This window comes from Balaenoptera borealis (genome assembly GCF_965194805.1).
Source record: "Balaenoptera borealis genome assembly, chromosome: 2".
NCBI lineage: Eukaryota > Metazoa > Chordata > Mammalia > Artiodactyla > Balaenopteridae > Balaenoptera > Balaenoptera borealis.
The window spans coordinates 114,124,639-114,147,450 of record NC_138867.1 but is presented as its reverse complement, the minus strand read 5'-3'; the positions used below and the strand labels follow the sequence as shown (position 1 = coordinate 114,147,450).

The window sequence follows — 22,812 nt, the reverse complement described above, 5'->3', positions numbered from 1 at the left end:
TCCAACAGATGGGCTTCCTTACAACATTTGTAAAATAGTGTTATTAATACACACCTTCCAGGGTGGCTGTTGAGATCATTGAAAATAACATGTATGAAAGCCCCTGGCTAACTATAAAACTGAGAAGTTATTAAGACTCTTAGGGATCCCAATGAAGGTACCAGGAAAGTACTGAGAAGGCCCTGATCTGTCACTTCTAACTAATCTTAAGATTCTTTGCAAGCAGCAAATGAAGGCTAAGGCAGACTTGTAAACTGCTGAGGCATTAAATACATGCCTTGGCAAAGGCTGGGAGACTTATTCGTTCCAGGCATTTAAGGAATACTCTGTTCAATCATTAGCAGACCATCAAGCTAACTGAGCAGAGACTTTGGTGGCCACACATGACAAAGAATATACACTTTATCAAATTAGTTCAGGAAAGTCACTTTAAAAAAGAGGCTTCCCTGGTGGCGCAGTGGTTGAGAATCTGCCTGCCAATGCAGGGGACACAGGTTCAAGCCCTGGTCTGGGAAGATCCCACGTGCCGTGGAGCAACTAAGCCCGTGAGCCACAACTACTTAGCCTGCACGTCTGGAGCCTGTGCTCCGCAACAAGAGAGGCTGCAATAGTGAGAGGCCCGCGCACCGCGATGAAGAGTGGCCCCCGCTTGCCACAACTAGAGAAAGCCCTCGCACAGAAACGAAGACCCAACACAACCAAAAATAAATTAATTAATTAAAAAAAAAATGGAATGGCAACAACGATAAAACCCTAGGGAGGGGGGAGTATCTGGTTTCCAGAGTTTCCAGTCTTATGTGATTTAAAGTGTCCAATTTTCAACCCCCCAAAAAAGAAATCATGAGACATGCAGAGAAACAAGAATGTATGGTCTTTACACAAGAAAAAAAGCTATCAATAGAAACTTTTCTTGACTTGCAGAATTTCCCAGTCTGGATCGTGCTGACTGCACACTCATGTTCCTCTGTCCTCTATTTCCTGAAAATAGGCAGCTGGATGAAAAGCCTTGATCAGATTCAGGTTTGATCTTTTTGGCAAGATTATAGGTTCCGGGACTTCCCTGGTGGCACAGTGGTTAAGAATCCGCCTGCCAATGCAGGGGACATGGGTTTGAGCCCTGGTCTGGGAAGATCCCACATGCCGCAGAGTAACTAAGCCCATGCGCCAACTACTGAGTCTGCGCTCTAGAGCCCACAGGCCACAACTACTGAGCCCACGTGCTGCAACAATTGAAGCCTGCATGCCTAGAGCCTGTGCTCCGCAACAAGAGAAGCCACCACAATGAGAAGCCCATGCACCGCAACGAACAGTAGCCCCTGCTCGCCACAACTAGAGAAAGCCCGTGTGCACCAATGAAGACCCAACGCAGCCAAAAATAAAATAAATTAAAAAAAAAAAGATTATAGGTTCTGTTCTTTCATAGGAGGCATATAATGTCTGGTTGTCTCTTTTTATGAGGGAAGCAGTCACTAATGGTCAAAATGCCTAAGTCCTATAATTCACTGGGGGTTGAAAAATTGTGATATTCTATCATTTCTTTTTCATTTATTAACTGGGATATTTCTATAAAGACATGTTTCCCCTTACCTACTATGTGGTTACTCAGTAATACAGTTCATATAAGAAAGGTCAGTAATACTTGATTTTTTCCCTTAATTTAACAGTTTTTGAGATAAAGTATTAGGTCCTTGTCACCATCCAAAAGTGACCTGTTAGCTTTTTTAGTATAATTATAAACTTACGGATTATTTGATGAATTTCAAAATCCAATGTAATTATTATCCTTATTGAGCTCAAAGTGTCCCATCTTTGGCCAGTAGGAGCCTCTTCAAGTTGTCCCCTGAGCCCTTTTGACATGACCCCAGTAATCTTTGATAGCTTCCTTGCTATGTGTACGACAAGATATTCCTAGCTCATCTGGTATATTTTCTGCCCTAGACCTGCAATCAGCCATTTCTCTAAGAATCCCTAGTTTCTTTTAGTGAGAAATGGTATTTCAACATCACATTATGGGACTTCCCTGGTGGTGCAGTGGTTAAGAATCCGTCTGCCAATGCAGGGGACACAGGTTCGATCCCTGGTCCGGAAAGATCCCACATGCCACGGAGCAACTAAGCCCGTGTGCCACTACTGAGCCCATGCTCTGCAACTACTGAAGCCAACGCGCCTAGAGCCCGTGCTCTGCAGTAAGAGAAGCCACCGCAATGAGAAGCCCGCGTACCTCAAAGAAGTGTAGCCCCCACTCGACACAACTACAGAAAGCCCGCACGCAGCAACGAAGACCCAACGCAGCCAAAAATTAATTAATTAATTAATTTTAAAAACAATCACATTATGGGCACTAAGGATGCACAATTGTTAAGTTGGTCATTGTTCTAGGTTTTTCAATGGATAAAGGTAAAATACTTTATATTGATACTTCCAATTTAAATGCAGAACTACAGTGCTTTCACTTAATTTTGTCTATATTACATCCATATCTCCTTTTTGCCATGAGTAACCTGGTTCTCAATAACACAGAGGATAACAGAATTAAACTGTCCCATAATATCCTTGTGTTACACACACAACAGTCTCAGAATAATACTACTAATAGCATCACCACAAAGCTGATTTCCGAAAATGGTTAAAAATTTTTTTGGCATTGACTCTCCCCATTCTTACCCATTTTTAATCAATACTATATCTTCATTGTCAGAGGATATATTCATTAGGTGCTACATTATCTCCTTGTTCACCCATAATTATGATTAGTTCTATAAATAATCATATTTTTTAATGTCCATTGCCAGTCCTAATGTTGATACTTCTTTAGTCATTTTGGTTGGCTGAAATTATTCTTTACTAGATTCCTAAGGAAGGGCTCATGGGAACAATATTAGCCAAGCTTTTTAACATTGATGATAGGTTGTCTATGTCCTTTATACTTGAAAGTCAGTTTTGCTGGATCTAGAATTCTTGGTTCACATTTTCTTTCCTGAAGTATCTTAAATGTTTTACTCCATTTTCTTTTAGCATAAAGCATTACTATAGCAAAGTGTGATAATAATTAATTTTCTTTTCCTTATAAGCCACTTTGACTAGATGCTTACAATTTCCTCCACACCTCTTTCCTTTGAAGTCCAATAATTTTATTAGAATATGTTCTGGTGTTTGTTGTATAAGTCCATATTCTCAATATGCAACTTTCAAAATATAGTTTCAATTCTTTCATTTCAGGTAACTTTTCTTAGATTTTAGATTTTTTTTTTTTTGGCTATGTTGGTCTTAGTTGCGGCATGCGGGCTTCTCTCTAGTTGTGGCATGCGGGCTCCAGGGCACATGGGTTCTGTAGTTTGCAGCATACAGGCTCTCTCGTTGAGGTGCACGAGCTCAGTAGTTGTGGTGCACAGGCTTAGTTGCGCTGTGGCATGTGGGATCTTAGTTCCCTGACCAGGGATAAAACCCACGTCCACTGCATTGGAAGGTGGATTCTTTACCACTGGACCACCAGGGAAGTCCCTAGATTTTAGTGTTTATTCTGTTCCTTTACTTTGTTTCTGTTTCTGTTTCAAATTCAGGGACTCCTATTATCCTTAAGTTGGGTCATTTTTCCCCAATCTTCAATTTTCATCATTTTCTCTTGAATCCTTTTTATCTCTTCATTTCTTACTGATTTTTAAGAATTTCCCCCACTTAATCTTATATTTCTCTTAAGCTATTATCTGCTGTATCTAATTGTTCTTAGTCTAATTCAGTCTTCATTTTTGAAATGAGTTTCTTTTATTTCTAATTCTTTCCTGAAATTTGTCACCTCACTCTTTTCTTTCCTATCTAACATCATTTTCTTAAAACATTTACCTTGTTCTGAAATAATACGGTACAGTTTTTATCTGTTTTGTGAACATGTCTTTGTGGTGGGTTTTCATTATCTACAATGATATTATTTTCCACTTTACTCTCTTTTTCCTTATAATAATTTTGTATGGGATTTTACCTCAATCTTCTCCTATTGCACTTTTTTATGTTAAATTAATTTTCTTGGACTTTTAGGAGAAAATGTGATTCTAACTTCAAATATTCCCCCTTGATTTAAAATGTGGTAGCTTGATTTTTAAGGTTTCCTGGTGCTGTTCCCCTCTTCCAATTTTATCTGAACCTCTCTTCCTCCATCTTTGGGTCTCTAACCTGTTCAATTTTCATTCCACTCCCAATACTTCTCCTAAGTGTGGAGCACTGTCCTTGAAAAGAGCTGTGGAGAGTCAGTTTTAAAAGTTTATAGGGTCTGGACTGTTCTAGCCCCTTCATAAATTTCAGGAACCTCTTGTGCTATTCCAGTATTTGATTAGGCAACACCCTTCCTAATATCAACTGCTGTTCTCACATCAGCCCATCATACTTTCCAATGAATACTTACTGACTTCCCTCTGCTTCCTCTCCTACAGATGCTAATACTATGCAGTGTGGCTCTTGGTAAGGATCTCTTGTTAACTAGTTTTGATATAAATCCTGTCCATGGGTTTTTAGTTTTGCTATCTAGTTGCTCTGTTTTTTTAAGAGGGGATTCAGGGAGATTAAAAAACCATGTCACTGCTACTACTGCTGCCACCATCTTCCCAGATATTAGAGTATATTTTAATAGTCCTTAGAATCTTTCTACAGAAAAAACTTTTGAACAAAATGCCTTAAAAATCTTATAACATTTTCAGAAATAAAACAGGTAAAACAGAAGAAAATGGACCCATTCTGTCTGCTTACCTCAAAAAGTCTGAACAAGTTGTATCTTGTTTTATAATCAGTCCACAAGACCATAAAAAAGGCATTCGTTGAGACGGTGCTAATCATAATTATCTTAAAGAGACGACTCATTATAACTCTCTTCACAAATGCCTGACACTGAGTATCTTTCCTCCTGTCAAAAATTTGAATAAGAGGTATGATTATCTTATAGCTCTGTTGTAAGGTAATGCACAATGCACACTTTTTTTAGGGACTAGGGTCTGCTTTCCCCCTTCTGTGAATATAAGTCTACATATACTTTAAAATTGCAATGCAATGCTGACTAAATGACCACTGAAATATGTATGACGATTACTGGGTGGGTCTGTCCCCACTCAGTTACTAGAGAGGACTCACAGGTCCTCTCTAGACCTGTGAAAAAGAATGGTTACCACTCCATCTCAAGCAAAACAAAGCACCATCTTCATTTACTCATTCAACAAATTTTTATTAAGTGACTACTGTTCAACTCACTCATTTATTCATTCAACAAGTTTTTATTGAATGACTACTACATGCCAGGCAATACAGTAGGCACTTGGGATACAGGTAAGCAAAATTAAATATTGTCAGTCTAGTAGGGAAAACTGCTAATCAAATAATCAGCCATACAAGTGCTTACAAATCAATTATAAAAAACTGACCACCCTAAGAAAAAATGGGCAAACACACAGTCAACTCATTAAAGAAATATAATGGCATGAAGTTCCCTCCAAAATGTTCAGTAGCACTACTAATCGGGGAGGTACAAATTAAGTAAAACCAGTAATTTTGCTTATAAAATTAGCAAAGGCTTAAATGTGGTAACATTTAGTGCTGGCAAGAGTGTAGTGCGACGGAGCAGTCTCGTCAACTGCCAGGGGAATGTAAATTGACCAACTTTTCTGAAAAGCCTTAGTTCTGTTTGTATCCTCACACCCAAGGAATCTACCCCAAGAGAACACAATCTGAAATGCAAACAGTGACTTTAGCCAAACATGTTTATCCCAGCAATATCTGCTGTGAGAATTTGGAAACAATTTAAAAGTCTAACCAAAAAAAGACAGGTTAAGTACATCATGGCATATCCATTTCATGGAATATTATACAGACACTACAACATGTCTATGCATTTTTCATGATTTAGAAAAATGTTTATGATCCACTGGATAGCAAAACAGAAACAAAGCAAGATAAAAATTCTCTACTCAAAATTATCCCAACTGTGCAAAATAGGTAGAAAAAAATTCAGCATGAAGTATGCCAAAATGTTGATTGTGTCTGCCTACGGATAGTGAGGTTATATAGGTAATTCTTTTTCCTGTTTATTTATATTTATCTGTGCTTTCCAATTTTTCTCAGAGAGTATGTATTACTTTTTCCCCATTATATGTAACAAATGAACCCAGTCTCATGCAGTAAAAAAATATAGATTTATATACTTTTATAACCTATTAAAAACAAGATATATAATTTTCATTATCTGATTTGAAATCAGGTCTATTACCCCAAAATAAGGCTTCAAATTATCTAACATAGTAGCCAATAAAAAAGGACAAAATGGAGTCAAACTAGTCATTCAGCCTACAGGTCAAATAAGAGTGTGACTAAATGTTTGATTAACCAGCCAATTGTGATATGAAAGCAGAGGAAACAACTGTTTGGCTGAGATTTCACCAGCCTCACCAGTTGGAGAAATCAGATTATCCAGGACGAGCCCCTCAGTCTGGGAAGTGGATGAGTGCCTGTGGGAAGAGGCTACGAGACCCAACACTGCCATTTGCACACTTAACAAGCAAGAGAAATAAAGAGTATTTACTGAAATTTCCATAACGTCTCATAGAACAGCAGCGACACGTTCTCTAACGGTGAGCTAGAAATGACTCTTGTGTGGTTCTGGTGATAAAAGTGTTGAGACATTTTCCAAATTTTCAATTTTTATTCCTTGCTTTTACCATCCAACAGAAAATCTCTGCTTAGGAATCTCCTCAGCATCTAGATTCCAAGAGGCCTCAGAGAAGGGTCCACAGAGGGCACCGTTGCTTTATGAAGTCACTCTTGGACATTCTGGTATGTTACTAGCCGGCAGGCCCCTGGAGGGGAGAGCTCCCCATTGGTCTACCCACAGATCCTCTCTTGCCAAGGAGACCGAGCACCTCTGTTCAGCAAAAGAGTCACGAGCACCCTGCAACTGTGACGCTCCGGGCTAAAGCTGAGAGACAGGCCAGACAAAAGCCCCTCCTTCAGGAAGTGCTCCCAACTGACAGACAGAGGCCATTAATAATGTGTTAGAACAGGTTAAGAGTCATGGAAGAGGGGAAAGCAAAATTCTCTGGGCTTCTAAGAGCAAGAGCACACAGCCAGGGCACAGCACTGGAGACACCTGGAAGGACAAGGAAAGATTTTGATGGTTTTGGGGCTAGAACACAAGAAACAGGAGGAGCAGAGGTTATCCATGCCCAGCACTGGCTAATTGGGGACACAGAATGTGCACATATGAACCACCTAAAGAGAGTGTAAGGGACGAGCCTTGGGGTAGAGATGTTTTAGGTACAAGAGCAATAGGGATTTTTGCTCTGCTCAATTCTTGGGATTAATATATTCTCTCGTTCTCCTTCTCCTAGCCCCTTTGACTTCCAAGGCAAATCAAGACAGAGGCTTCTGGGTAGCCCTGTGTTGAATTAAATGTTTAGTTGGCCAAATTGGTCAAATTCCTGGAAACTTAATCCCTTGGGCCATAATAAAAGGAGGTAACCACCTCACCACCTCCACTGCCCCAAGGTGTTCTGAAACAAGTGTATATGACCATCTCACACAGAAAAATACTCTTGTAGGCAAGCGGTATACTGAACTGGGAAATAACATCTTATCAATCTCTCCACTTAAAATCATCAACAGCAAAGCTTTAACACTTTGATTAATGTCCCCAGGCTTCAAACCTTGGCCTCACCGTCTTATTCTATATTCTCTCCCTCAGGGATCAAGCTCCTCCTACTGCCTCCTTTGGTCATATGACCCCTGATGCCTTCTGGGCTCCTGCCCACACCCTGACAGTGGCCTACTGGAGCAGCTGCTCAGAGAGAGCCTGAATCAGTTCTCCATCTCTGTTTCCACCCGCCCCAGTTCATCAGTGTGCCTAATCCCGCCGGGCCATATAGGAGGCCCTCGGTAAATGTGTGCTGTGTGAATATGCCTCAGGGATCCTTATGCTCACTCAAGTAGCTGAGCCTAGTGGGATTCTATTTCCAGGAATCCCAAGGATACACTACTATGCTTCTGCTCCTTAAGCTCCAAAGCACACTTCTGGGGAGAAATGAAGAAGAGATTAAGAATGTAAAAAATTATTTCACGATGCTTGGAGGGGTGAGGAAAGATGGCTAGCTGGAAGCAGTCAAGAAGAGACCAGTTGTTCTTGGTGTACAGTATCAGCACAGCCAACCACAGCTGAATGTTTTCTTTTTTTTTTAATTAATTAATTTATGTATTTATTTTTGGCTGCGTTGGGTCTTCATTGGTGCATGCGGGCTTTCTCTAGTTGTGGCGAGCAGGGGCTACTCTTAGTTGCAACGCGCAGGCTTCTCATTGCGGTGGCTTCTCTTGTTGCGGAGCACGGGCTCTAGGTGTTCAGTAGTTGTGGCACGTGGGCTCAGTAGTTGTAGCTCATGGGCTCAGTAGTTGTGGCTCGCAGGCTCTAGAGCACAGGCTCAGTAGTTGTGGTGCACGGGCTTAGCTGCTCTGTGGCATGTGGGATCTTCCCAGACCAGGGCTCGAACCCGTGTCCCCTGCATTGGCAGGCAGATTCTTAACCACTGCGCCACCAGGGGAGCCCCTGAATGTGTTTTCTGAAGTCACTGATGAAGAAATCTAGTCTGAGACTGGAACTTCAGCTGATGAGTGGACTCAGAGGTAACCAGCTTATCCAGGCCTACTGAAATCACCCGTATCTTCTCGTGGATAGGTGGGCGGGACAGGCACCCTGGATGAGAAGCTAAAGGGCCACCTCTTCTGCCCTTTTAGCAGCAACTCACACTCTCCCTGACTTGGGCAGCACCACCTCAGCCGCACACAGTCAGTAGGCACGGCAGCTTGGTGACTCAAGTCTTCTGACCAAGAGTCATTCCTAGTTACATGTAACTAGAATTGAAACACAAAGCTCACATATTATATCCAAACCCTATTACAGCTCTTGCTGTTTGGCAGAAATTTTACAAAACTGAAAGTTATAGAGTTCAACTAGTATATTTTTAAACTCTGGATTAGAACGTACACAGACTGCTCCACATTAACACTAGTAGTCCAATACCTCAGCACACTACCAAAGGTCAGGTGTGTGTCCATATGCAACATACATGTTGCTGCTTTTTGTCTCAAGCAAAAACATAAAGAATCATGCTTATTCTATTTATCTGAAGATTTCCTAAATTCTATCAACGTCAGAGAGTAACCACAATTTTCAGAACTTTCACTAACTTCATTTTAGAAAAGGACACTGTCAAATGTGCTGCCCTGATTTATTATCTATGGAGGTCATGCAAAGGGTCATAGGTCATATCTATTTAAACCTCCTCTACTCCAGTGATCATTTAAAAGGAAAATGGAGGGAACCCAAAGCTTGCCACATCAGAGAAACCACTGTCATCACAAAGATTTGGAACAGAAGAAAAGTTGGGGCCTCCAACTTTGGCAATGTCTCTTTTAAGTTGAAATGTCAGGTACTCAGAGCAAGTCTGGGGATTTATCCTGTTGGAATTTACCACAAGGAGTACTACCACAGACTTCTGATATGGGATCTTTGATTCTCTAAAGTTCATGAGTTCCAGCAGATGCAACACCCCTTAACATGGACCTTATGTCAAATCCTCACATAGATGCTAATTAGTAGCTACATTCTCAGGTCCTGACAACTGCAATTATTAGCTGTACCCTGCTCTCTCCACTGTGCCATACACAGTACAGGTTAATAGTTTCTAAGCCTCTCAGACTTACATTCAAAATAGGGGGAAAGGTTTCCATTCAAGGTACAGTGAAACAATTTAAGTGACACCACAAGGGAGCAAACAAACAAATCCAGAAGGTGGAATATTCTACAGGACTCGGTTTTTACAGTAAGTCAATGATATGGAGAGAAAGAGGGAATTGAGGGCAGGAGGCTTGCTCGCTCTAGATTGAAAGCTTAAAGAGACACAACAACCAGATGTGATGGGTGGACTTCGTGTGGATCACTGATTAGAACAAAATTACTGTCCAAAGACATTCTTGACCTTCAGAACAATTTGATTTGGTATTAGGTGATACCAAGAAATCATAGTTTATTTTGTTTGGTGTGATAATGGCATTCTGGTTTCTATAAGAAAATGACCATATTTTCTAGAGATGTTTACTGGAGGATGTAGGGGTAAAATGACATGCTATCTGGGATTTGCTTTTAAATACTTTAGCAAAGAAAAAGGAAATGGGAGATTATATGATGTAACTGGCAAGATCTTGGTAACTGTTAAATCTGGGTGATCAGTACATAAGGGTTGAATGCCCTATTTACTCTATTTTAAAATATGTCTACATTTTTTTCATGTTGAAAAATTCATGTAGAAAAATTTGAAGCACTGGGCTAGAAATCTTTGGTAATAAAATGTATAAAAGCTCCCAAATCTATAATATGGGAAGAAGTTTATAAAAACACATGGCTTTGCTTTTTCCTCTTTTTTTAAAAAATGTTATTTAATTAATTTATTTATTTATTTACTTACTTATTTACTTTTGGCTGCATCGGATCTTCATTGCTGTGCGCAGGCTTTCTCTAGTTGTAGTGAGCAGGGGCGACTCTCTGTTGCAATGCAAGGGCTTCTCATTGCGGTGGCCTTCCCGTTGCAGAGCACAGGCTCTAGTCGCGTGGGCTTCAGTAGTTGCAGTGCGTGGGCTCAGTAGTTGCAGCACGCGGGCTCTAGAGCACAGGCTCAGTAGTTGTGGTGCACGGGCTTAGTTGCTCCGCGGCATGTGGGATCTTCCAGGACCAGGGATCGAACCCGTGTCCCCTGCATTGGCAGGTAGATTCTTAACCACTGCGCCACCAGGGAAAGTCCCTGCCTTTTCCTCTTAAAAATTTCAAAGAAGTACAACTTCTAGTGTCCAGGCTCTGGATCTCCCAGCAGCCACAGAGTCTGGGGTGACTCTTCTCTCTCTTTCCCCCACCCCCCGTGTACACTCCACACCCGCAGGGCAAAATGACTATACCTGCCAGGCCAACAGAACCAGCCAAAAACTGGCTTCAGAGAGCTCAGCCTCCTTATCATATTCCCATATGGCTTCTCAGACTAGGGGTCAGGGTTGGTGGGGAGTGGGGAGGATGAGAAGCTTTGCTTGTTGTAACACAGAGTGATTTTTCTGGCCTCTGATGTAAGGCAGGGTATAAAGATGATCCTTGTTAAATCCTACTACTATAAGGCATGTTCCTTGGATAGATACATACACATTCTTTTAATCTACATTTTAATCTCATTAATAACTACCTTCCTGAGTTCCTTCAAAGAACAGTTACTGCAATTTTTAAATAATAGCTTACTTTATATTCTATTTTACTCATGTCAGTGACACATGGAGTAAACAGAGCTCATTACTGGATAATACCCAAGTAGCTTCTAGCTCAGTGGCTACATACCCTCAGTTCAGGGGTCACAACATGCAAATGATGGGAAAAAATGACCCTTGGTTCCTCCTTCCCTCAGTATGTCAAATAATGACCTGGCAAGTTGGTCACTGTGACAGTGAATCCTTTTATTGTCTCACCTTACTGGAAGCCTTGGACAAGACACTTGTCTTCTTCTTTCTCCCTGTCTGAAAAGGAAGGATAAAACACTAGACAGCTCACCCAGTTTTTGAGATCTCTGTAAATTAAGTAACTACTTAAGTAGTAACAACAGCTAAAATCCAAATCAACTTTAGCATCATAAGAATCGTTACATACAGTTAAACCCTTCACCTATAGAGTTCATCATTCTTTTTCTACCTTACAACTGCTCTCCAACACAATGCATTTCTAAAGTCACCATAATCACTTGAATTTCTGGGTTATAAAAATGTGTGAATGCTCCCCCATACCCATTTCTGGTCTTTAAAAATGTTATTTCTCTTTTTTAATATTATTAATAGAATTACCCGGGTTGATTTACCTTATATATGTGATTAGATATAATGAAAAGTACCTCAGGCTCAAGTTTAAATCATTTTTATTTAAGCACTGATTTTACAAAATGTGATCGTTCAAAAGGTGAACTAAATTTACAGCTTAATTTGTTCATGTGTTGATAAACTGCCTTCAAAATACATTGGAGCTAGATGTGTATATAAGATTTTACATGCGTTTTGGAAGAAATCACACAGAAGCAGCTGCTTTTTCAATAAACTTCGCCAGTTTCACATCTCTTTTGGTCAGTCCTCCGCAGTCATGCGATGTGAGAGTTATCTGAACCTAAGAAAGAGAGAAGCAGCTTTGAAAAACCTTGAGTTGCAATTCATGATGCTCTCCTTTGGTAGTTCAGAAATCAATCTATTACTCAATATTTATCTTTGAGAATTGAGGAGATTAAATGATTTAGAAAATACTACATTATGAATAAGCAATGCATTTCCAAAACCCAGTAAACTCCAGCAGCCTCCTAGGGATAAAAAAGTTCTCTCATAAGAAGGGCAAATGAGCTATCAGAATCTCAAATCTTGACTCTTGGGGAAAAAAAAAAAAGAGAGAGAGAGAGAGATACTGAGGTACCACTTTAACTCCCATTACTTTAATTACACCAGCTATTTTCAGGCCACTGAGAAAAACTAAGCTATCAAATGTAATATCTTAGCAACCATGTTAAAAAAAAGCCCATTTCCAAATTAGGGAAGGGGGGTGGGGTGGAGGAACAGACTGTTGCCTCTTGACAAATCAATTAAAAAGCAAAAACAAAATTATGGGCAAAGAGAGGCAACTAGGAAATAAAAGTTTATGCTGGTACCTGTATGCTCTGAATTATTCCAATTAAATCACAAAAATGTGAAATTTTCTTTTTTCAAAGAGGACTTTCAAAGAGATAATAGAAACCTCACAGAAATGTAGATGATAAGAAATTCCACATGGCATGATCACCAAGACAAGGACACTTTTTGGGCAAATGTGATTCTTCTCACTGTGCCCCCCTTAAAACTACTTGATGAAGTCTTTTCAGTCTGCTCTTTCTCTTAAGAAGGTCAGTTCCCACTGAGAATAGAGAATTTAATAAATAGTTCTTGAGCAAATTTATTAAATAAGGCCATATCTTTCTTATTTGCTACCATCTCTTTCAATAATTTACCTTAAGAGGGTTTAAAAATTTATCTACATGACAGATATTCAAGTTTAATTCAGGAGTCTAATTTGACCCAACTTTTCCATACTAGTGTCTGTAGAAGGTAAGCATGAAAATAAAGAACTTAGTCACTGTTGTCTTGAGTAGATCTGAACATTTTTTTACTAATTTGCAGTAATACACAGGGATTCTGAGAGAAAGAATAAGAGAATATTTTCCTAAGCACAATGACACTTAGCTGCACAGGATCACAAGCAAGAAAGGAAGAAAGAAGTTTCTTAAACTCCAGAATTATGGTGATTCCAAAATCAGGCAATTCAGTTACCTTGTTGTACACATTGAACCACTCCGGGTGATGATTCATCTTCTCTGCTTGTAGGGCAACTCGGGACATAAAGCCAAAAGCCTGCATAAGATGAAGTCGAAAGTGATGACTGACAGTGCCCCCTGCCCTGGACCTGAGAGAGATACCAGAGCAACCCGACCAGAAAAGACATGGCTAGAATCCTTAGGGAAGCCTGGAGAATCAAATATGAAAGCGAATGTTCTCCACAGAGCTGGGGAAGCAGTGTAGCAAGACTGTGACCTGCTGCTGGATGGTGAAAAACAATCAGGCTCAAATAAACAAACCGGGAAATTGGTCTCACCCAGTGACCTGTCTGGGCTGTTTAATTTTCCTCAGGACGAGACTCTCCAAAAGAAGGAATAATTTCCCTTTAATTCAGTGTCCTGGATCTCACTACCTGGCCCCAAATCTTAGAAGTCACTTTTCTTGCAGCACTGCTCCTTTTGTTTTTAGTGACTGGGTTGCTAACTAAGGCATAGACCACAAAGACTATGGGAAAATGTCTTGTGAGTGTGTCTTAAGTCAAAGCTCCGGTAGAAATGAACAACCATCCCATCCCCCAGGCAGGACAGAAGGGGATGAGAGACTGTTTTCATTGACATCCAGAGTGTAACAGAAAAGATGGGCTTGCCCACTCAGGGTCTTCTTGCTACTGCCCAGCGCTGCCATTTCGAGGAGAAAGCACTCCGCCTCGGGGCAGAGGGCTGCAGAGCCAGCCACAGGCATAAGTGGGGGCCTGTAGGGCACTGTCTTCATACCACAGGGAAAGTGCAAACCTAATTTTGTTAAGCAGAAGGCAAACTTGTCCTGAGAGGAAAAAAAACATTTTTTTTGCTTGCTTTCAAATTTTTATGAGGGTAATTGCAAACAGTAGGAGAGTTTGTCTCTTTCGTGTCCAGAAGGCAGAAATACTTGGTAAGACTCTAAGGAAGTGGTACATTAATTACAAAGTTACAGTGGAATTCACAGGCATTACCCATTACAGCCATATAAATAAATATTTAACTTCTTTACCCCTATCCAGAAAAACCAATCTGATGTTAGTTGGGCTATGTTTTTTGGATCACCAAATGACATAAGAGTGCATTTCCAAGTTAAAAGAAATATGGAAGACGCCATTTTCAAACAATTCTGTCATTCATAATGGTTCCTATCTCAGAATCGCTTTTATTCAGGATAAAGATTTCCATTTTGACACTTAATGCCTGAAGGTCTTCCCTATTAGGGAAAGGAAGGAAGTTCAAGAAAAATCCATTTAACTATGTATGGAATTATCAGTAGGAAAACAATATTCACTCTCCCACCCCTTCTCATTTCATAATTTGATTCTCTATGTGAGGGGAAGGAACAAGTCAAATGAGAAAGTTTGTTTTAAATATTCAAACACAGAGTTAACCTGTATTAAATTATTTGAGAATTTTTACCCTGTTTGCCTATAATGCCTTATTCTCGTTTAGTTTTAGAAGATTTACAATTTCATCACCACCCTGAGAGACATTAAAGACATGGATTTCTTTCTTTTTTTAAAAAAATATTTATTTATTTGGCTGCACAGGGTCTTTAGCTGTGGCACGTGGGATCTTTTAGTTGTGGCATGCGGGATCTTTAGTTGCGGCACACAGGATCTTTTAGTTGTGGCATGCAGTATCTTTAGTTGCAGCACGCGGGATCTTTTAGTTGCAGCATGTGGAATCTTTAGTTGCGGCATGCGGGCTCTTAGTTGCAGCATGCAGGATCTAGTTCCCTGACCACAGACTGAACCCAGGCTCCCTGCATTGGGAATGTGGAGTTTTAACCACTGGACCACCAGGGAAGTCCCAAGGACATGGATTTCTGAGCCAGGGATTCAAATCCCAATTCTACTACTCAACTGTCATGTGATTTAACTCTGAGCCTCAATTTTCTTATCAATAAAATGGTGATAATAATAAAAAGGTCATGTAATTATTTTTATTAAAAAAAAAAGAGAGAGATGGGGATATAAGAACACTTAGCACAGCACCTGGCACAGAATGCACATACTGCTACCACTACTGCTTCTGGCCAAACTACATACCGTAAACCTCACAAAACAATGGTAAATGAAAAGCCCTCCCACAGACTTGAGAATCTAAGATTCCAGTTGCTTTCTCTCAGAAGAATGGCTCTCTCCTTTTCCCATGTGCCATAAACAGAGACTGACACACATATACTAGACAAAGAGATAATATACTGTGGAATAACACCTTGATGCAGACTGATTGGGGAAAACAGCTGAATAACAAGAAATCAGGTGCACTGTCTAAGTTCTTAAGCCCTGTAGCCACAATTTCTTTGAACCAAGCTATCCTAAAAGGTCCAAAGTGATGCTCAGAATTCTTTAACATTGCCCAAGAGCCAAATGGATCTACTGAGTGGATGATCTGAACATGATCAGAAGTGCTCCTCAAATCTCTGACCACCAGCATGCTATCAGTATAGTAGTAAAATCTATTCCATCACAAATATGACTTAAAAGAGAACATCCATATCCTAAGAGGTACATTGATCAAAGAAAAAGCATCTACCCTATCTACATACAATGTTAAAACATAAAAAGTACATCCAAACACCCTCCAAGTTTGTATTTTCCTCAGTTTTGCATATTTCCCTTCAACTGTCACCTAATATTTACATTTAATAAAATATCAAAAAGCCTGATAAACCATTTACACAGGATCCTAATTCTTCCTTAGGGAAAGAATACTCTATCTGTTGTGGGAGCAAAAAGATAATTCCAAATCCTTCTTCCATATAACAGAACAAATTAATCCTCCAAACATTTAATTTTTTAAATAAATTTATTTATTTAATTTATTTTATTATTATTATTTTTTGGCTGTGTTGTGTCTTCGTTGCTGCACGCAGGCTTTCCCTAGTTGTGGCGAGCGGGGGCTACCCTTTGTTGTTGTGCGCGGGCTTCTCATTGAGGTGGCTTCTCTTGTTGCAGAGCACAGGCTCTAGGTGCGCAGGCTTCAGTAGTTGTGGCACACAGGCTCGGTAATTGTGTCTCGCATGCTCTAGAGCGCAGGTTCAGTAGTTGTGGCGCATGGGTTTAGTTGCTCCGCAGCATGTGGGATCTTCCCGGACCAGGGCTCGAACCTGTGTCCCCTGCATTGGCAGGCGAATTCTTAACCACTGCACCACCAGGGAAGCCCCAAACATTTATTTCTAAATCCACAAATTAACAACATCCATAACAGTACACATTCAAATTAAAGTAAAAGAATTTCTGCAAGGCAGTTAGATGAGTAGGTAGGAGAGGAAAAAAGCAAAACCTCAAAGGGGAATTTTGATTATATGGACTACAATAAAGAAGGAATATGACTAAACAGCAAACTTGGCAGACAGTGAAAAGCATCTGTCCCTTCTTTCAAAGATTTATTTTTATAGCCCTAGCTACTTGTTACCAGGATGCCAGTTGGAATCTAAAAGCCTTGAGCTAGCTAAAAGTACAGGCTTTCTAAACCATTCCATCAAAGAAATCTGCTAACAGCCCAAGGCAAAATAGATACCAGCAACCCAGTAAGAAGCTTAGAGAACAGGACTGAGAAAATGGACAAATGAAGTAGAAATCAACACGAGTTTAAAATAATTAGAAAATAATAAATACAGAAAACGAAATACATCTAACATACAGATAATTGTTGTCAATAAGAGAACAACTTTAAAAAAAAAAAAAAACAGAAGAAAGAAAAAAACTGGACATGTAACTCAAGAAAAATTTCCAGAAACAAAAGATTTAAGTCTATAGATTGTAAGAATTCAGCCATGTCTACACATTCTAGTGAAGTCAGTGAACTATGAAGATAAAAAAATTCTTTTGGCATCTAGTCAAATAAAATCAACTCACCTATAATGTTGAAAAGAATCTGGCTGACTTCAAACTTCCACATATCAACATTCAACATACAAGTTAGAGGAGCAATGCCTATAAAGACTTTAGAAAATGAAAGTGTGAAGAATTTTATACCCATAGACTTCCCTGGTGGTTCAGTGGTTAAGAATCCGCCTGCCAATGCAGGGGACACAGGTTCGAGCCCTGGTCCGGGAAGATCCCACATGCAGCGGAGCAACTAAGCCCGTGCACCACAACTACTGAGCCTGTGCTCTAGAGCCCGTGTTCCACAACTACTGAAGCCCGCATGCCTAGAGCCAATGCTCTGCAACAAGAGAAGCCACTGCAGTGAGAAGCCTGCGCACCGCAACGAAGAGTAGCCCCCGCTTGCCGCAACTAGAGAAAGCCCGCGCATAGCAACGAAGACCCAATGCAGCCAAAAATAAATAAATAAATAATTTTTTTTAAAAAGAATTTTATACCCAGCTAAACTGTTGTTCAAAATTAATGCAAGAGACATATGTTTTTTAAATGCAGTAACTCAGGGAATAATTTCCATTCACCCTTCTTGAGGAAATTTTTATTAAAGGATGAAATATAAGTAACTGAGATGAATGCGGAAACTATACCAAAGGTATTGACAGTGAGTAATAAATTCACTCAGCTCTAGAAATGCATTTTAAACAACTGTGGGGATTATAGTTACAGAATAAAATGTAAATGTTATAAACTATTAAAAGGGTTAAAGATAATAGAAATAGGGAAGGTAGATGAAAGTTAAAAAAAAATCTTTAAAAGCTGAAAGATCAAGTGTTAAAGATATACTTATATTTAAAAGTATAAAACATAAGCACTAGAACTAAAAAACAATATGAACTAAAATTTTAGTTCCTAAATGGAAAGTAGGAAAAAGTAGAAGTGTAATTTTGATATTGCTTAGCGGGGAGACCACTATCTAAAGAAATGCTAGCTAAATGCTATCTAAAGAAATGGAGGGGGACTTCCCTGGTGGTCCAGTGGTTAAGGCTCCGCGCTTGCAATGCAAGGGGCATAGGTTTGATCCCTGGTCAGGGAACTAAGATCCCACATGCTGTGCAGTAAGGCCAAATGAATAAATAAATAAATAAAATAACATTTAAAAAAAAAAAAGAAATGGACGATTACATTTGCTAGGTAAAACTATACGTTTAATAGTATCCACAAGAAGAACAAAATTTAGAAGAAAACAAGCACAAAACAACTTAATTCACAATTAAGTAAAGGAAAACACAATTAAAATGCAACAAAAAACCCCCCACAATCCGTATAATGATTTAAGATAAGGGAGAAAAGAGTATATTGGTTCTGTCATGTTTTATAAGACCAAACATCTTTCCAATCAATAAATGTAAAGAGCCTAAATCCAACCAGTTAAAAGAAGAGAGAACGTTACAATGGATCACAAAGCAAAACTCAACCACTAGAAATAAAAGGACATTGGCAAATGTAATTTCTTTTAAGAAATCATAAGGGTAATTTAAATTATAAAGTATATCCACAATGAGGATGAAGACTGAATAACTGTGAATATCTATATTGCAATAACATAGCATCAGAATCAATGAGACATAAATGACAGGGCTCATGGGCCAAAGAGAAATATTTGTAGATGGAGACTTTAATTCACATCTCTTAAGCCACGGCAGATTAAGTGAATAAAAGTAAGGATACGGACTACTTAAAAACATAATTTAAAAGGTAGATGTAATTGATGTATTTTAAACTCTAAAACTTGAGACTATAGCTTTTAAAATATATTTCGAACATGCACAGAAACCGAATATATGTTACCCCACAGAGAAAATCTTAATAATCAAAAAGTAGAAATAGTACTGATAACATTCTCCAATAAAATTAAAAACAAAACTAGGACACTAATGTAGCAAAAAGTACTACCTGAAGAAATTTTAAATCCTTCTTTTAAAACTCTTGGGTCAATGTTCATTGCAGCACTATTTACAATAGCCAGGACATGGAACCTACCTAAACATCCATCGACAGGTGAATGGATAAAGAAGATGTGACATACATATACAATGGAATATTACTCAGCCATAAAAAGAAGCAAAACTGAGTTATTTGTAGTGAGGTGGATGGACCTAGAGTCTATCATACAGAGTGAAGTAAGTCAGAAAGAGAAAAACATATACCGTATGCTAACGTATACATATGGAATCTTAAAAAAAAAAAAATGGTACTGATGAACCTAGTTGCAGGGCAGGAATAAAGAGGCAGACATAGAGAATGGACTTGAAGACATGGGGTGGGAGGGCGAAGCTGGGGCGAAGTGAGAGTAGCATCGACATATATACACTACCAAATGTAAAATAGTTGGCTGGTGGGAAGCAGCAGCATGGCACAGGGAGATTGGCTCCGTGCTTTGCATTGACCTAGAGGGGTGGGATAGGGAGGATGGGAGGGAAGCTCAAGAGGGAGGGGATATGGGGCATGTGTATGCATATGGCTGATTCGCTTTGTTGTGCAACAGAAACTAACACAGTATTGTGAAGCAATTATACTCCAATAAAGATCTATTAAAAAAAAAATTTTTTTAATTAAAGTAGCTGAAAAAAATCAGAAAAACAAAACAAAACAAAAGAAAAAAAAGAAAAACTCAGGTCAAAAAAGAAATCAATACTAAATAGAAAATAATTATTATTAATTATTATTTCTATTATTTAATAGAAATTAGTAATGTAAGCATTACATATGGATACATCTAAAGCAATAATCAGAGTAAACTTCTTTTTTTTTTTTTTTTTTTTAAATTTTTTTTTTTTTTTATTTATTTATTTTTAGCTGTGTTGGGTCTTCGTTTCTGTGTGAGGGCTTTCTCTAGTTGTGGCAAGTGGGGGGGCCACTCTTCATTGCGGTGCGCGGGCCTTTCAGTGTCGCGGCCTCTCTTGTTGCGGAGCACGGGCTCCAGACGCGCAGGCTCAGCAGCTGTGGCTCACGGGCCTAGTTGCTCCGCGGCATGTGGGATCTTCCCAGACCAGGGCTCGAACCCGTGTCCCCTGCATTGGCAGGCAGATTCTCAACCACTGCGCCACCAGGGAAGCCCCAACTTCTTTAAATACTTAAATTATCTTAAATTAATGAACTTTAAAGAATTAAAATAAATTAATTAAATATCCAATCAAGAAAGTAGATAAATAACAAGAAAATAAATTTAGAGAGGAGAGCAGGAATGAATATAAATAAAGGGAAAAGCAAATGTAAATTAATTAGGAAAGAGAAAAAAATGGTATAACTACTGAATCCAGAAGCTGTATCTGGAAGAATTATATAATAGAAAATTGGCTGCTTCCTATAAAAACAAACAAACAGAAAGATAGGGAGAGAAAGTACAGATAAACAAAACAGGAAATGAGAATGGGGAAGAAACTACAGTTACAAGAGAAATTTTAAAACATACAATAAATGAATTTTGAACAAATACAAAGTGTATACAAATAAATTTTAAAACATAGGTAAGATAGTTCTCTGAGAAATAAAAATTATCAAAACTGACCCTAGAAGAGAAATAAATCTAAATAATTAAATAACTGTAAAAGAGAAATGTGTCTAAGAGTGACACCAAAAAGTAACAGTTCCCAATCATTTCACAGAGGAATTCTACCAAACCTATATGGAACAGTTAACTCTAATACTGATTAAACTGTTCCAGAGCAAAGAAAACGAAGGATATTTCCAAATTATTTTTATAAACTATCATAACATTGTCTCCAAATTCTCACAGAGATGGCATATAGTAATGAAACTACAGATTGATCCCATATTAATTGAAATCCTAATAAACAGAACTTTGCAGTACACTGAAAGAACAAACACAATGACCAAATAGGATATATTTTAAGAATGCAAGGATGGTTCAATATTAGGGAATTATTAATATAATTTACCATATTAATAAATCAAAAGAGAAAAATCATATATGACTTCCATAAATTCTGAGAAGATATTTGATAAATTCAGTATTTATTATGTATTAAAGTTCTTAATGAAATAAGAATATATGGGCCCCTCCTTAAATGACAGTTCAAAAGGCAACATCTTTCTTAATGGGGAAACACTGGAAGAATTCCCATTGAAGTCAAGAATAAAAGAAGCCAAAAAAATGTCAATAGCCTTCTTATAAACACAATGAATTAGAAAATACACTGGAAGAAAAGTTCCCATCTAAAATGGCACCAAAAATTATCTAGGAGTAACCTTAATAAGAAATGCATAAATTCTACATGCAAAAAACTTTAAACCACTACTAAAAACTAGGTGGTGGCGCAGTGGTTAAGAATCCTCCTGCCATTGCAGGGGACACGGGTTTGAGCCCTGGTCCGGGAAGATCCCACATGCCACGGAGCAACTGAGCCTGTGCGCCACAACTAGAGCCTGCGCTCTAGAGCCCGTGAGTCACAACTACTCAGCCCACGTGCCACAACTACTGAAGCCCGTGCACCTGGAGCCCGTGCTCCACAACAAAAGAAGCCACCACAATGAGAAGCCCGTGCACCGCAACGAAGGGTAGCCCCCACTCACCACAACTAGAGAAAGCCTGCGCACAGCAACGAAGACCTAACGCAGCCAAAAATAAATAAAAATAAATAAATAAATTTTTAAAAAATAGATAAATCTTACTACACTAAATTTTTTTCTGTGTGACAATAAAAGTCAACAAATTAAAAGACAACAAACTGTATTTGCAGTATACATTTCCTTAGCATATCAAGAGATCTTATACAAATTAATAAGAAAAAGACCAAACACCCAATTTTTTCTAAGTGGGCAAAGGACATAATAGATAACAGAGAAAAGAAATCAAATGGTTCTTAAACATAAAAACTGCTCCATCTCATATGTAAGAGGAGTACAAATTAAAATAAGTTATATGTCAATTTTATCTCAATAAATCGGGGTGGAGGGAACTAAGTTAAACCTATCAGTTTGGCAAAGATCAAAAAGTTTGATAATATTCTGTTAGTGAAGATACAGGAGAAAAGGCACTCTCATATTTTTGGTGAAAATAAATTGATATAATAATCACTATGGAAGAGAATACAACAACATTTATCAAAATTAAAAATGCCTATGCCCTTAGGAAAAAATATATTACGTCTTTCAGCCAAGCAATTCCACTTCTAGGAATTTGTCCTGCAGACATACTCACACATAAATTCTAAGAATGGTCACTGCAGCACAGCCTGTACAGCGACAGTCTCGAAAGAGCCAAATGTCCATCGATAGAGAGCTGATTAAAATGTATTATGGTACATTTATTCACTGGAATACTATGTAGCCATTAAGAAGAAAGAGAAAACTCTTTATCCTCTGACTAGAAATACCTCCGAGATATATTACTAAACGGGAAAAAATGCATAACAATAGTCTATAAATTGTATAAAAAGAAAAGAAAAGAAAGTATGTGCATTAATATCTCTGGAATGATATATAAGGATCTGGGAATAGTGAATGATGGGGGGTGGAGAGGGAGAACTGGGTGGTTGAGAATCAGG

The 22,812-nt window shown here is 38.7% G+C and overlaps 2 protein-coding genes across 5 annotated transcripts in view; both read right to left on the bottom strand.

The window, feature by feature from the left end:
• The window catches only part of CATSPER3 (cation channel sperm associated 3), a 58,452-nt gene extending 46,608 nt beyond the window's left edge, over window positions 1-11,844 (bottom strand). For 2 of the 3 annotated variants that reach the window (XR_014241723.1, XM_082381420.1), the window contains exon 1: window positions 4,738-6,551. Coding sequence is in view for 2 of the 3 variants with exons in the window: in XM_082381420.1 (XP_082237546.1) it covers window positions 4,738-4,802 (65 nt within the window). In the remaining variant the exon portion in view is untranslated. The other variant, XM_082381421.1, reaches the window with a different exon arrangement.
• Window positions 11,845-11,943: 99 nt separating this feature from the next.
• The window catches only part of PCBD2 (pterin-4 alpha-carbinolamine dehydratase 2), a 49,064-nt gene continuing 38,195 nt past the window's right edge, over window positions 11,944-22,812 (bottom strand). For both annotated transcript variants that reach the window (XM_082381425.1, XM_082381424.1), the window contains exons 3-4: window positions 13,387-13,467; window positions 11,944-12,202 (exon numbers count right to left, since the gene is read on the bottom strand). In XM_082381425.1, coding sequence (XP_082237551.1) covers window positions 12,107-12,202; window positions 13,387-13,467 — 177 coding nt within the window. In that variant the 3' untranslated portion in view covers window positions 11,944-12,106. The remainder of the gene's footprint in view (window positions 12,203-13,386; window positions 13,468-22,812) is intronic.